The sequence below is a fragment of the Vanacampus margaritifer genome, chromosome 17 (assembly GCF_051991255.1).
Source record: "Vanacampus margaritifer isolate UIUO_Vmar chromosome 17, RoL_Vmar_1.0, whole genome shotgun sequence".
In the NCBI taxonomy this organism is placed as follows: domain Eukaryota; kingdom Metazoa; phylum Chordata; class Actinopteri; order Syngnathiformes; family Syngnathidae; genus Vanacampus; species Vanacampus margaritifer.
The window spans coordinates 3,756,686-3,772,447 of record NC_135448.1 but is presented as its reverse complement, the minus strand read 5'-3'; the positions used below and the strand labels follow the sequence as shown (position 1 = coordinate 3,772,447).

At 40.2% G+C, this 15,762-nt stretch overlaps 2 protein-coding genes across 9 annotated transcripts in view; both read right to left on the bottom strand.

Annotated features, from left to right (window-relative positions):
* glcci1a (glucocorticoid induced 1a) overlaps positions 1–1,432 on the bottom strand; it is a 42,202-nt gene extending 40,770 nt beyond the window's left edge. For all 7 annotated transcript variants that reach the window (XM_077548646.1, XM_077548643.1, XM_077548644.1 and 4 more), the window contains exon 1: positions 1,038–1,432. The gene's annotated coding sequence lies outside the window, so the exon portion shown is untranslated. The remainder of the gene's footprint in view (positions 1–1,037) is intronic.
* A 1,301-nt stretch (positions 1,433–2,733) lies between these two features.
* umad1 (UBAP1-MVB12-associated (UMA) domain containing 1) lies at positions 2,734–15,658 on the bottom strand. Of its 2 annotated transcripts, none has more exons than XM_077549228.1 (4): positions 15,625–15,658; positions 15,209–15,300; positions 12,520–12,605; positions 2,734–4,348 (listed from the first exon to the last, which is right to left on the bottom strand). In XM_077549228.1, exons 2-4 carry the CDS (start codon positions 15,291–15,293, stop codon positions 4,043–4,045), a joined length of 477 nt encoding a protein of 158 aa, XP_077405354.1. In that variant the 5' UTR covers positions 15,294–15,300; positions 15,625–15,658; the 3' UTR covers positions 2,734–4,042. The 2 variants fall into 2 exon arrangements, with proteins under 2 accessions (XP_077405354.1, XP_077405355.1); XM_077549229.1 differs by lacking the exon at positions 15,625–15,658 and adding an exon at positions 15,450–15,614.
* Between the last annotated feature and the right edge of the window lie 104 nt (positions 15,659–15,762).

The window sequence follows — 15,762 nt, the reverse complement described above, 5'->3', positions numbered from 1 at the left end:
CCTTCCGCTAGGGATGGACAATTAATCTAAATTTTATCCTGATTGTGTTTTTGGCTTCTCTCGATCTTTAAAAAGCAATAATCAAAGAAAAACAATTAATGTGCAGAACGGCGCAGCACGTTTACAAGTTTCCTACGTTGTGAAAGTTCGCTGAATGCACCATGTCGCTTGTAGCAACCCCCGGAATGATTCAATGTGATTCTGCCGTCCCTAAGCGTCCTTTAGGCTGTTTTATAATGAGACCCTAGTTGGAGTTAACAGTTAAAGTTAATGGAACACACAACAAGACTTACATCCACTGTATATTTAAATACAAAACATGCTTTGTTTTGTTTTTTAAAGGGACTGCCTCCATCACTCAGACTTCTTACATTATTAGGGTAATAACTTTTCTTCTTATTTATGTATTATATATCATTCACTATGTGTACATATGTATTATGTATATTATACATGCACCCAAACTTGTTTGTTTTTTTTACAATTAAACAGCTGAACAACTAGTTCTCATAACATGGTCAAACATCCATCCATATCGTGTGTAAACAGAACCATGTCATCAGGTACACGCTGCTGCTTGTTCATTAAATCAGAGACGTGTTGGAAATGTACCAACTTGAACCTCACCGTGTGTATTTCGCGTTACAATTCGGCGTACAAAAAATTTACATAAATGTATTAATTCTGATGGTAAATGCTGACCTACTTAGTCTATTATAAATAATCCTCAACAAAACAAACGTGGCGTCTGATGACAAACGCTGGGAACCAAATAACATATTTAAGATTTGAATGGATTTTACGTTTAATGGTGACATAATACATAAACCGAATAAAATACAACGCTGTCAAGCTCCAAATGCGGTAAACTGTTGTTTTTAAACTCACGTAAACGTTGGCATTAACACTTAAATTGCCTTATTTTACGATGGAGTGTTGGTACTAGCGTCGCTCCATTTGAGACTGAACGGTACTTAGCTTAGCACTATGCTATCGAAACAATGATAGGTGCGTTGCAAAATACGCCTTTCCAATACCTTCAGATTCTCAAAATGGGAGTGTGCACGTCGGTGACTTCCTGGTAATGAAGGACGGACGTTCTGTGTAGACCAGCCAGATGTCCGACCTGCCTGCAGCCGAACTGGCAGGACTTGAGCGAAGAGACAAAGTCAATCCAGCGTTGTTTCCAGCTAACGAGAAACAGAAGACAGTTGGGGTGTGCTGGTTTCCACGCAAAGGATTCTGCTGCCCCACGGCGCGTATGAGCCTACAACTGGATCGCGGTGCAGGACGAAAGAGCTAGTGGATGAAAGTGACACTTTGCAGGAGCGACCGCAATGATGATGCAGATTCAGATTAATTTAAAAACCTCCTGTAAGCATCATGGTAATATCTTAAAACGGCACATATTGTATCTGCAAACCCATACACAAACAGTTCCATAATATTTATCTGTAATACAACTCTTAACTCCCGCACCGAGCTTTTGTGTGGCAAGGACTCATTTTAGGACGTCCTCTTAAAGCTAATGACACAATTTCTTAGAGCTTGTCACTTCACTCACTGTAGTCCTGTATTGACTTTGGACCACTTCCTGAACTGTGTCAATTAGAATGCTAAATTATTGGCAGAGGTGGCATACTCTAGTCTAGTGCCAGTAAAGATACAGAACACTGGTAAAAGTAAAAATATTGCTTTATGTTATGCTGTCATTTCCCCAAAATTCTATTTCCATGTATATTTTCAAACAACACAACAAATAAATGAATCTGTACTACAACGAACAATATATATTTGTTATTTTATTATACAGAAATGGTTCAGTCTTATAGGTTATGATTGAACCATGATTAATACTGTGTACTTTAATTACAGTTGCTAACATACTTAACAGTCACTGTGGCATAAACATAACTCAGTTGGCTAAGTCACAGATCTGTGGCTATATCACTTAAACTCTTTACGTTTCATGAAACAATTATATGTAAACATTTGGGCTGCACTTCTATAGCGCTGACCTTATATAGACACTATACACATGAATAAAATACAGTATACGTACTGTATATTGAAGCCTACTGATTGACAAAATGGAGCTATTTTTCTTTCCAAATTGTAGCCTTTGTAATTTGAAAATTGCATTATAATACATTGCATGGTTGATTTGAATTCAATTAGTTGTTTGGTCCTTACAGACTCTGAAATGTACTTCAGTATAAAATAAAATAAAAATATTCTTCCCGTTGGTTTACCATGATGTCATACACCAACCACCATGTTGAAGGTCGACACATTGATTGTTGTGATGCTTGAGTGAATAGCGCATTAATTCTCGAACCTTTTACACCAAGTACCACCAAGTAAAATACAGAGTACCACAAATACATGTACCACCATATGACTAACCTAAAAATACAGAAGCATAGTAGGTCTAAATGGTAATGAAAATTAGATGACACTATTGCAAGTCACTGCAACATTATGCAGTTTGACCATTAACATAGTGTCTAAATATATGAAATATAACTGACCTGTACTTGGGATTCTTTCAAGTCCCCCCAGAGAAAGCCCAACCACCACTAGTGGTACTAGTACCAAACTTTGAGAGTCACTGGAAATAGAGAATCCTTCCAATCTCAACCTCCAACATGGCGGACAAATCAATCCTGATCACATAGTCAAAAACTGGCAAAATAGAGAAAAACAACAACAAATAAACTGCACAGATTTTTTTCCCCCTCTTTTATTAACATAGATATTGCTCATACCAAAAATGAAACATTCCATGTCACATTTTGCTAAGTGCTGTTTAAATAGCTTTGCTAACACTGTGAACTGAGTAACAAAGCTAAATTAGCTCATCTAATTTAAAAAAAAAAAATTCTGATTAGAAAAGGAATTTCTGAACGCTAAAAGCGTGATTTTTTTTAGCTGACATGCCACATTCGCCATAAATATTTTTGTAGCTGACAACAAAAAATCTTTGAAATATGGCCATACATGGATAGATTCTGAGGTTTGAGTACATTTTTCACAGAGTGCGCTGGAATCCATTACACCAACATCTTAACCGATCAAGATCAAGTTTTAATAAGGTAAGGAGTAGAAAGTACAGATTCATCTTAATTAAAAATGTGGGGAGTAACTTTAATGCTTGGAACCCTTGGTAATCTGCAGTACAGTAACACAATTATTTCATACACAGTAATCAGAAAAAAAGCTGTATTACTTAATGTTGTTACTACTAGCTACTCACACAATGAACAAGAACCACATTGTCTGCAGAAAATAAGAATAAATCGGGGATGTTAGTAATTGATGGTTAAGAGTTTGGCTTCAAACAATAATACAATTATATATTTACTGTAGACTCAAAGGCAGTAAGGCACAGTAGGTAAAATTACACTGTTTCAACTTCAAAAATACAGTACAGATTGATTAGTTGGCAATTGCTTCATGTCTGTAAAATAGATTGCCTTTAAAAAATTATTATTATTTTTTTTTAAAAAGACAATGAAAATACCATGGCAGCAATGGGTGGTGTGGGTTACTCATATACATAATAGTAAAAATTTAACTAATTACAAAAGATGTAATTGTCTCCACTTCTCATATTGCGTGTCTGGCTGTTCACTTACACTGACTGACAGCGATAATAAACCTTTGGATCAACCTTTTGTAAATCGTTTTGATAAGTGGTGTGTTGTGGGGGGGTTTTCCCAATGTGAAATGTGCCTTGGCTCAGTAAAAGTTCGGAAACACTGTTGTCTATATGGTAAACATTTTTTTCCCATTTCAAGCCAAATCTAAAGTAAACTAAGATTAAAGATTGATTCAAAGTTGTTGTTAGGATGAAACTTTTTGTTTGTAACAAGTGCTTTACTACTGTACTTTCAATATATAACATAATTGTAGTTAGTATGATTGTCTTTATGTTTGACTGAGAGAATTGGTGCAATTTGTCATCTGAGATAGACTAAAGCCCATTAATGAACCTCAACAGAATATACGGTAGCAAATGCAAGACACTAAAATATTATTTTCAGTTGGGTACGGTGAAATGAAGGACTGATTTCTCTAAAGTGAAGTCATATTGAAAATACATTAGGTTAGAGTTCATGTCCTTGGACAGCAGCACATCGGGAATATAACAGAACCCTCTTTGCATTGCCTGAACGTGAGGCGCCAAAGCAAATGGGATGTCACCAAGGACATCAGGAGCAGGTGATGAAGCCTCTACTACTGAGAAACCATCTTCTACTACTGAGGAACGATCTCCCAGATGCGTGGGTGATGGATCGGTACTTAAAATGGTTTCCACTGGTAAAGCTGGAGCAGGATATGGTGACTATAAAAAGGAAAAACAGAATTAGTCAAATTATATTAACTCATTTACTCCCAGCCATTTTCACTGAAGCAACCCCCTTTGCTCCCGGCTGTTTTGCTGGATTTTGACTGACTTGCAAGGCCCACAGAATATTGTGATCTATTGCTATAAAAACGCGGAACCTACCAAAAGAAAGATTAGAGTCTCTTCTTTCATCAGGAAAAACAGTATATTTGTATCTATTTCCGTTTTACAACAATTAGCAATAGAATATAGTAAGTTTCATCATTATTCACAAACCTGTTGAAAACACTGGGGAAAAGAGCTTGTTGCAACATGGCCCTGGTTGATCTCTTATACTCTGCTGTCACCTGTTGGCCGTTTCTTGTAATAACTACCATTGCTTTTTTTTTTTTTGCGTGCGTGTGAGTGTGTACTCATTAGTTCACCTAAAACCTATTAAAAATCCCATACCGTTCACCTAAACCGAATACTTCAGTCGTGAGGTTGTCAGGAGACCCAAGGAAGGATCAAAGAAAAGAAAGGAAAGTGAAATCCAGTACCGACCAGACATTACCTACTACCAACCAGAGTCTTTCACCAACCCCAGAAACATCTAAATTCCAACAAATCAGGGAGACCTCAAGAGACCAAAGGAGACACTGAAGAAAGGAAGGAAGGATAGATGAAGCAGAGTGAGATCCACAGACCAGAGGAAGAAGCAGATTGTGTTTGAATTTCGATAGATGCTGGTGTGGTGGATCTGGCATGCATGAAAACTTCCACCAAAGAGGGGAGCTGTCGACCCTGGCCAGGACAGAGCAAGCACAACCCAAGAGGGCCACCCAGGCCACAGCAGCACCAAGGGACAACCACCGGGTCCCGCAGGGGCCACCGGCCGGAGAGCAAACCCAGGAGCCAGGAGCACCCCTCACCCCAACACGGCCCGCGCCCCCAACCCAACGCAGCAGAACAGGGCACGGCAGGCCTGCCAGGCACCCCACCGGCCCACAGCCCCCGCTACCCCCCACAACCCCCCATCCACCACAACCCAGTCCCAGCCGCCTCCAAACACCCCAGCACCCCCCCACCCAGGTGACTGGCGAACTCTACCCCTACACCGTGAATGTGACCCCACCCAGTGTATATACAAGTGTGTGTTGCTTTAAGCGACCCCTTCAGGTCAGAGGCTGCATCAAAACCTTCTGTATGATCTAGCATTAAAAACATAAATATGTTTTTGGAACCATGGCAATATTTAAAATTAATAAATTTAAGTTTTTATACATTTTTTGGAGCAAATTAGTTAATGTGTCTTCTTTTATTGTTACTAAAGTAATCACCGTGTGGCTATAAGGAAGATGATCACTGGCGTGCACGGGTAGACCCCCCTCTGCCCTTTCTCAAAAAGAGTACTCTTTGAAAAGTTCTTTTTTTCTTGTTCTTTTTTTTTAATAACCACTTTACTGAGGACAGGTCAATGTTGACACAATCTTTTAGAAAAGCTGCATGATTAATCGCGTGTGAGAACCCCCCCCCCCCCCCCCCCAATATGCGTCCCCTGCGCGCGTGCGCACGCGCACCAGACCTAGCTCTCTCGGTCGCTCGCTTCCTTTGTCACGTGAAAGCTAATTATCTACGGTCGCGGTGTAGGACAGACACACACACACATTTCCTTCCTCTGCATCTCAACCCCAGCATGATGTGTAATGAATCCAGTGAAATTTTATTGTTTTTTTGCCCTCTATTCACTACCTATAATCATTTTGTTGTGAAGTAGCATGTCTCATACACAGGCTTGGGGAGTAATGGAATACATGAACCGCCGTTACCTAATCACATTGCAAAAAAAATGTAACTGTATTCCATTACAGTTACAGGAAAAAACATGTAATCAGATTACAGGTACATTTATTGGGGATTACTCCGAGGGATTATAATTTCTACGATGAGAGAGAGTGCGAAAGAGGGTGAGAGAGAGAGAGAGAGAGAGAGAGAGAGAGAGAGAAGGACAGAGCGAGAGAGAGAGGGATTTTTGTATTTGAACAAGGATTTTTGCTATTTGTAGAATCCCCGGGTCCCTATCACCCGCAAATAGCAGGGGCACATTGTATAGAATATATATTGTGGTGATATTTATTTTGTCTTAAAGTAAACCAGTTACATTACTTTTTATTATGGTACTTGGATTACGTTACTGACTACATTTTTTAGCAGGTAGGCAGATTATTTTCCTTCTTTTCCTTTAGGCTTTTCCCTTCAGGGGTCACCACAGCAAATCCTAGCCTCCATCTGCATCCTCTGCTCTCACACCAACTACCTTCATGTCCTTTTTAACTACATCCATGAACCTCCTCTTTGGTCTTCCTCTAGACCTCCTGCCTGGTATTTGGAAACTCAGCACCCTTCTACCAATATACTCACTATCTCTCCTCTGGACATGTCCAAACCATCTCAGTCTGGCCTCTTTGACTTTATCTCCAAAGCCTCTAACATGTGCTGTCCCTCTGATGTACTCATTCCTCATTTTATCCATCCTGGTCACTCCCAAAGAGAACCTTAGCATCTTCATCTCTGGCACCTCCAGCTCTGCCTCCTGTCTTTTCCTCAGTGGCACTGTCTCCAGACCAAACAACATCGCTGGTCTCACCACAGTTTTATAAACCTTTCCTTTCATTTGAGCTAAAACTCTTCTATCACACATCACACCTGACTCTTGTCTCCACCTGTTCCAGCCTGCCTGCACACGCTTCTTCACTTCTTTTCCACACTCTCCATTGCTCAGGACTGTTGACCCTAAGTACTTAAACTCCTCCACCTTCTTGGTCTCTTCTGCCTGTAACCTCACTCTTCCACTTGGGTCCCTCCCATTCACACACAGATACACCGTCTTGCTAAAGCTAACCTTCATTCCCCTCCTTTCCAGGGCAAACTTCCACGCCTCTAGCTTCTTCTCCAACTGTTCCCTGCTCTCACTACAGATCACAATGTCATCTGTGAACATCATAGTCCATGGAGATTCCTGTCTAACCTCATCTCCACTTTGAACTCCTCCATCACACCTACAGCACACTTTACCACTGTCTTACAGTCCTCATACATGTCCTGCACCGCTTGAACATACTTCTCTGCTACTCCAGACTTCCTCATACAAAACCACAGTTCCTCTCTGGGCACCCTGTCGTAAGCTTTCTCCAGATCTACAGACACAATGCTCCTTCTGACCTTCTCTGTACTTCTCTATCAAAATCCTCAAAGCAAATATTGCATCTGTGGTACTCTTTTTTGGGCATGAAACCACACTGCTGCTCACAAATGTTCACCTCTGCCCTCAGTCTAGCTTAAACTACTCTTTCCCATAGCTTCATTGTGTGGCTCATTAGCTTTATTCCTCTGTAGCTGCCACAACTCTGCACATCTCCCTTGTTCTTAAAAATGAGCACCAGCACACTTCTCCATTTCTCGGGAATCTTCTCACGATCTAAGATCCTGTTGAACAACCCAGTCAGAAATTCTACTGCTACCTCTCCTAGACACTTCCATACCTCCACAGGTATATCATCAGGACCAAATGCCTTTCCAGACTTCATCCTCTTCAATGCCCTTCTCACTTCATCCTCACTAATCTTTGCTACTTCCTGGTCCACAACAGTCACCTCTTCTACTCTTTGTTCTCTCTCATTTTCCTCATTCATCAACTCTTCAAAGTACTCTTTCCATCTTCACTTCACACTACTGGCATCTGTCAACACACTTCCATCCCTATCCTTTATTACCCTAACCTGTTGCACATCCATCCCATCTCTGTCTCTTTGTCTTGCCAACCTGTATAGATCAGTCTCTCCCTCCTTACTATCCAACCTAGCATACAAGTTATCGTAAGCCCCTTGTTTGGCCTTTGCCACTTCTACTTTCACTTTACGCTGCATTTCCCTGTACTCCTGTCTACTTCCTTCAGTCCTCTCAGTATCCCACTTCTTCTTAGCTAGCCTCTTAATCTGGATCCACGTCTGTACCTCCTCCTTCCATCACCAAGTCTCCTTATCCCCTTCCCTTCCAGATGACACACCAAGGACTATCCTACCTACCTTCCTACCTGATCACATTTGCTGTAGTTGTCCAGTCATCTGGAAGCACCTCCTGACCATCCATAGCCTGTCTCAACTCTTTCCTCAAAGTCATACAACACTCTTCCTTTTTCAGCTTCCACCATTTTGTCCTCTGCTCTGCCTTTCCCGTCTTTGTCTTCCTCACCACCAGAGTCATCCTACACACTACCATCCTATGCTACACTCTCACCTATCACTACTTTGTAGTCGCTGATCTACTTCAGATTACACCGTTTACACAAGATGTAGTCTACCTGTGTACTCCTACCTCCACTCTTGTTGGTCACCATATGTTCCTGCCTCTTCTGGAAGAAAGTATTCACGACAGCCATTTTCATTCTTTCTGCAAAGTCAACCACCATGTAAAGTCATACAAGTCTTGCAGTAGTGTTGCCCTAATAGGCTATTAAAACTAGCTGTGGGGTATTATTAATTATTATTATGTGTGTGTAATGTTTATTAAAAACCGTATATTGACATTTCCGAACATCTGGGCATGTGAAAACAAACGGTAGATTGTAATGTTTTTTCTTGTGACTATCATACAAACGACATCTCATCACATTTTGAAATCAAAATAATCCTTACAAATAAAATTACAACAATCAAAAGTCCAACGCTTTTCAATGAGCAGATAGATTTCGTTTACCAAATTGACGGCCATCTTGACTTGTGACGTAATCTCGTAATTGTCAGTAAGGTATATTCCTTGTGCACAAAAGTGCCCTTTTTCTCTGGAGCACTTGCCCCCCAAAATCTCTGTGCACGCCACTGATGATGATAAATAACATTGAGCAGTGTGGATAAAGCTTGATGCAGAAAAGAGAATCAAAGAAAAGAAATTGTGCCTTTTTCAAATAATAAGCCATCATTTGTTTTTGTCGTGTGTTTGTGTTGTCTGTCAAAGGAACAATTAGTTACTGTATACTGTATAGAGTACGTATTTGGACAATGCCCATGCTACCAAGGGCTCTACTCAAAAAGACTGTAAGATACAGCTTGAAAGTTTGTGAATCCTCCTGACAGGATAAAAAAACATTATAAATTTGGAACCAAACCCCAATTTGTAAAGCCTTCTAATAAATCGCTTTTCCATTAGCCCCGCACGGCACGCTACCACACCACATCACACTGCACAGAACGACACTACACGGCCTCCATTACATTTCCATTACAGCAGGCGTGCAGGAAGGAGGTGGGATCATTTGAACTGTCCAGGCCAAGCTTGCACTCCCGCAGTGCGTGCGGCTCTCCGCTCTGCCATAACATTTCAGAAATGGCAAGTCACGCAACAATTAACCATATTTACAATTTCATATGGACCACCATGGATGAAACATTGCAATCTTGATTTCACTACCGGCTCGCAAAGCTATTTCTGAATGGAGAACTCAGCCTCATTCATTTAACTGCCGCTGAAGCTCTCATGGACTATATGCCACGGAGGAGGCGGGACTTCTGGGACTTTCGACTGCCGGGTTTTCACCCTTCAACTTTGTTTCCGTTTCCGGTTTGCGACGTGTGAGAAGTGTGCCAGTACTTGCGCTTCCACCTTTGTGTCCCTTGGTTGCGCGTTTCAGTTGATGGGTGCGAGGCTGCGTGTGTGTAGTATCTGTCTCAGTATCCGAAGCATTTCAGATAGCTGAGAAGCCCTCCAGCCAATGAGCGGAAGCGCGCGGTTGGGGGGCACAGACGTGCGGGTGCGAGTGTTGGACCGCGACCGGAAATGGCGCTGATGTGTAAAACCCGAAAGTCGGAAGTCCGTGGCAAGAATGGGAACACACGACCAGGCGAGCAGTGTGCACCCGTGATTTTTTTAAAACAACAATCATTACAAATCCATCCACAAGTACCTTTTAAATTGTAAATATAGTTCAGCGTTGTTGTAAAACATTATTATATTTATTGTATATACTGTATTTTTATGACTTTGGCGAAGACCAGCAGGCGCCTCTTGCCTCGCTTGCATAAAATAAGGAAATGGCCGTGCTCCACGGTGTTGCTTGCTGCGTTGCTGTCGGCCAATCAGATGACACTGACGACACAGCCCGGCTCTGCGCCAGACGACCGGCGCTGCAGAACCACCTCCGAGATGGGTCTAAAATGCGGGTTCCATTGTAACCGCTCTGCCCCGAAAAAGTCCAATGAAGACGCGAACATCCAGGGACAAAAAAATGCCGCTCCGGTGTGGAACCGGTCTGGTGGAAAAGCGCCATAGAGTCTCAGGCTTGTGTCCCCTCTTTAGCAACCATTACTTCAACCAAGCTACCTTGTATAACTAGCTAGTATTCATCCAATCAACAACCAGCCTCTCACATCTGCTTATGGAGATTTTTGGGAGGGTTTTTTTGCCCAATCCTTGCAAAACCCAGCCAAAGGAAAGGATGAACTGACACCTACTATGAAGCAACTATTTCGGGTCTCACAACATTTAATTATTTTTAACTTAAATTGGCTTGGAAGCGACTGCTGCAAGGTTCTTATTGTTTCTAAGGAAATTATTAGGGCCCGGGCAGCAACCATCTACATGAAATTCACATTTTAAATAACAGAAATATTATTAATGGGATTTTACTACAGTGCATACAGCATTTTTTTTTAGTTCACATTAAGATTGATTCAGGTAAGAGCAAATGCTGCTTATTTTTTGTCAGTGTAGGTTCTCAATCTTTTGTTTTTATGACTAGCCACTCAACATGGACAAAAAGTCATGTCCCGGTATATTTTCGCTTAATATTGATATACGATACAGTGGGGATCGAAAGTTTGCGCTTCCTAGGTAAAAAAAATTATTATTGTGGATAAACAAGCCAAGGAAAGATGGAAAAATCTACAAAAGACATCAGATTACAGATGAGACATTCTTATAAAATGTTTAAAAACAAATGTTAGTTGCCATCATTTAGACATTTACACTTTCAAAAAAAACTAATAATGGCAACTGCAAAAGTTTGGGCACCCTGCAGAGGCTTTAGCATGCACCTCCCCTCTTTGAAATGCTGAGACATGATAATGTCATGGATTTTTCATCATCATTGTCTGGAAAAATCATGTGATGTCAATATTAAAGATTTAAAATGATCAGACTAATCTGTAACCTGGCAATAGCCAGATTGATAATTGTGATTCACTCAAGGGAGCTTTTATTTTTATGACTTTTATTTTGTTAAGTTCAATACGGTTGCACATTGTAAAATGACGCAACTTTACTGGAAACGAACTATAAAAGACCGTTGTGTTATTTTCATATTAAGAGCTATCTAATTTTTAACATGAAGTAATAACTTGCTAACGTCTGCACATTTTTAAAATTGTAAAATGCAACTTGACACCAGTCCCCACAAATATATGCATTATAATTTAAGTTATTACTGCTTAATTGTGTTATAGTGACTTTTTATTTTGTCATGGTCTCGGTTGCGCGTTGATTGTAAAGTGGCGCGGCCTTACTGCAACCCAGAGCCGCTCTGCTGCAAGCGACAGTGAGCCAATAGTACGACTATGTGTTACACTTAACAAGCTATTTTTTGGAGTTGCTGAATAAAATACGCCTCACATCTAAAGATCGAGTGGCTTGGGATCACTACAACTGACAAGACGGCTTCCGTTCAGTTCTTGGCTCTCACCATGGCCACCTCTTGGAGAGCTGGAGCAACCTAGCTCGTTGCTTACGGCTAACCAAGTGTGTTTTCAAAGCAGAGAAGAGGCGGTAGTGCTAAATGGCTCATCCACACTAACATTCTGCCCCTTAAACATTGTGTGTTTTAGCTCCAGTGTAGTGCAGTCTCAGTGGTTGAAATCTCAATTTTGCTATTCAATGTGTTTTAATGAGGTATAATATGCAAATTTTTACCTGCAAACTGCGAAGTGAAACTGCTTATTTCGAGCCTTAGCCGGGGATGTGCGGTGACTACTATTATTAGTGAGGGGGAGCTTTTGGACGCTTAGCCTGGCGGGGGCAAGAAAAGCCTGGTTGGCTGCTAGGCTAATACAATGTTGGGGGAAACTCTGAACAGTGTGCATTATAATTCCAAGCAACTTACTTTTTGATATGGGTTAAGATTACAAGTGGAAAATGCTCACCTTTGATGGCAATACAATAACGTTTGTTGAAGGTTGTGCAATGTTCATCGACTGCATCTTCCTTCTCTGCTCTTCAACTGTTTCTCCTGCAAAGAAATAATATAATTAAATATTAAACCTAAAAAAAAAAAAGTTGATAAACATTCAACATACATTTTCCACAAAAAAAATGGGGAAATGGGAGAGAGTGGGGGTAAAAAGAAAAAACTAAACTTTTTATTTACAGCGCTCAGCATGTATGAGTACCCTCCCTTTGAAAAATTTTAAGACTCTATTCAATATCTCAATGAATATCAGAATAATTTCCAAAATGTTGATAATTGTTTTCTGTAGAATATGCACTTAACTCACGACATGAAAGTAAGGTTGCTAATGGAATGCATAGGTTACAAAGATCAAACCAAATTTTTACCAGTGTCTACAAAGACCCGCCGCTACTAAGAACAATACCGGATACCCGCAAAGCATGTCCATTCCCAAAAAGGGTCCGGCTAGAAACGATGAAAAACTGCACAAGGAAGAACAGTTGACAAGACATTGCGAATCGAGAATTTTTTTTTTACATCAATGCATATTTTAAGCAGTGTACATGGATATTAAATCGATTTTCAATGTACCGATCCATAACCAGGAATGCTTCATTAAAGTTTGTGAAGAGCGCCATTAAGCCATTTATTGAAAATTGCACAAAAAATCTCCAAAATATTGATGTTAAAAACAGGTCTGATGTGTGTGCAAAGTTTTTAGCCATGTTTAGACCCTCAAAAACAGCATAATTGTTCTTTGCAAACAGTGCATCATCACGGCAACAGCGTGTGACGAAATTAAAAGCTTTTGATAACTTACGATTGGGCTTAGCGTATTGAGGAGTGAATCATCTTGACAAAGTTGACACGCACTCTTGGGGGCGGTGCTGTGGCAAAGTAGTTAGTTACCCCCGAAAAATGTTTGTATCTCCTGCCACGGGTGTAAGCATGTTTTTCAATAAACGCATGAAGAAGACATGTGTTTTTGAGTTTTAGAAACAATTTTTTGTAACAAGAAAAAAAAGATTTATCGCAGATAAACCAAAGAAAAGCAAGAACACGCTTGCATTCTGCAATGGACTCTAGGTGCGTTCAATGACCACACACGCAGTAGGAAATATCAGCATACATAGAAAAAGCTCAAACGGCTGATGATTGTTAATGTTTTTTCTGTTTTCTTCCACATTTTTTAAAGTTTAAAGTTATGGTTCGGGTTAGGAACAAGGAACATTTTCGAAAAATCACCACTTTTATGTGGTAAAAGTCAAAAGATCCCACGGCAGGGGATACAAACCTCCTCGGAGAAAACCACCCCGGCACAACATCTTAAGATGAAAATCGCCATGTTGGAAGACGATCGGATACATTCTATAGGAGTAGTTTATTCAAACATGACCCTATAAAAGAGCCAAAAAATGCCAACAAATTCCAAAGTAAATCAAAATGGGGGACTTCCAGTTAAGTTTAGTATATGGCTCTAAAAGACTTTGACTTTTGTACTTCGAGGTCTGTTAAATATGCCTCCAATTTTTAGCGGCTCTTGGTGAAACGTACAACCGGGAATGCTTTGTTAAGAAGAAATTTTTAAGTGCAAAATTTGATGTCCCGCTCCCGTCACATAGTATGTCGAAAACCTTTTGATTTTTTTTGTTCCCTGATGTCCCAGGTGTTGAGATGGTACAGGCCAAGTTTAAAGTCAATCGAATTAACTGGACGTCTAGGACAAGGGACAAAAGTTTGACTCCTGTAAATGTGCAAAAATGCACCAAAACTGGACATTCAATACTCTTGGCTAACTTTCTGTTCAATATAGGGTATGCTACCCATGTCTTTATTGTTCATCCCGGGGTGCTACACGTGCCACCCAATTTTCATAGCCGTAGGTCAAACGTAAGGGGACAGGGCTCCGTTAAACACATGTAGTTACAGATCTATTTTTTGGTACTCGTGTATGGCAACTTTAAAATGTCTTATTTTTCACTAGGCCTGATGTGTGTGTAAAGTTTGGTGAGTTTTCATTCATGTTTAATATCGCAAAAATCTGATTCTTTGTGGATAATAATAATAATAATAATAATAATAATAATGATGATGATGATGATGATTCCTACAGAAACAATAGGGACCTCGCAGTGGTCGCTGCTCAGGCCCTAAATAGTATTGCATCTGCCCCAAAAGACACCGGCTCCCTGGGCATCTGCCCAGTATGCCCAAGCCCTGCATTTAGAAGATTTTCAGTAGCCGATTTCACTGAGAAATTTTCACTGGACTGTTTGGGCCACTGTCTGATGGTAGGTGGTGGCCTGGCTGTCATAGTGGTTCACTGGCCACGGGCCACTTTATGTGACACCCTGATATTCAATCACCTCAACATATTATTACAAACACACAATTGCCCCAGTATTTGATCATTGTTATACATGTTACCAACAAATGTAATTTTAAAAAAATCATGAAAAACAGAGGCAACAAAAATTTTAATTTCTTGTTTTAAAAGGATTTGGTGAAAATAAATGTTTATAAACAATGGTTAAAGTCAAATTCCAAAATGAAAATAAGTCACCCTTTTTTTTGTTTCAGTGTGCCACATGGGTGGGTGGGATCTGGCCCCTAGCTTGGAATTGCACACCCGTGGCTTCAAGGCTACAAAGATTCTTTCTTACCAATGATCACAAAGCCTCCATCAGCTTCTCTCGACTCTGAGGTTGACTTCTTCGAATCTTTACGTAAACGCAGAAAAGAGAACATGGTCGCCCTGTTAAAAAAAAAAATCTGGATAAGTCAACTGTAGCGTTTAGTGTGTCAAATGGCATTTTTCAATAACCTCAAAGACGGAAATATGTAATTACTTTAAACGTCTATATGTTTTGTATTACAACATCCAACATTGTACAGCAAAACTACCTTATGTAACGTTAAAAACACTTTCGGTCCTGCTTTGTTATGAAGTCGAGAAATCAACAGTCCTAAACTTGTTTCAATTGTGTATTTAAATGGTGTTACGTTGATATTTGACAAGCCGTTTCTCATAACAAAATATAAGCAATTATCTTGCCAGGTTTCATTTGTTTCGTCTCACCGTGTTGTTGTGACCTCTGTGTTATTCGTGTCCGTGTAGAAATTACATTTACTATTAAAGGTTCCACATATTTCCTGTCCTTGGGGAGCAATTTAATACATGCTTTCATTCTTAAAGTATATATATATATATATATAT

Coding starts and splice junctions, on each gene's coding strand:
- umad1 (XM_077549228.1), bottom strand. CDS start 15,293: ATGTTCTCTTTTCTGCGTTTACGTAAAGATTCGAAGAAGTCAACCTCA. Junction 12,606..15,208: donor TGGAGGCTTTGTGATCATTG/GTAAGAAAGAAT, acceptor ATTTCTTTGCAG/GAGAAACAGTTGAAGAGCAG. Junction 4,349..12,519: donor TTATTGTATTGCCATCAAAG/GTGAGCATTTTC, acceptor TCCTTTTTATAG/TCACCATATCCTGCTCCAGC.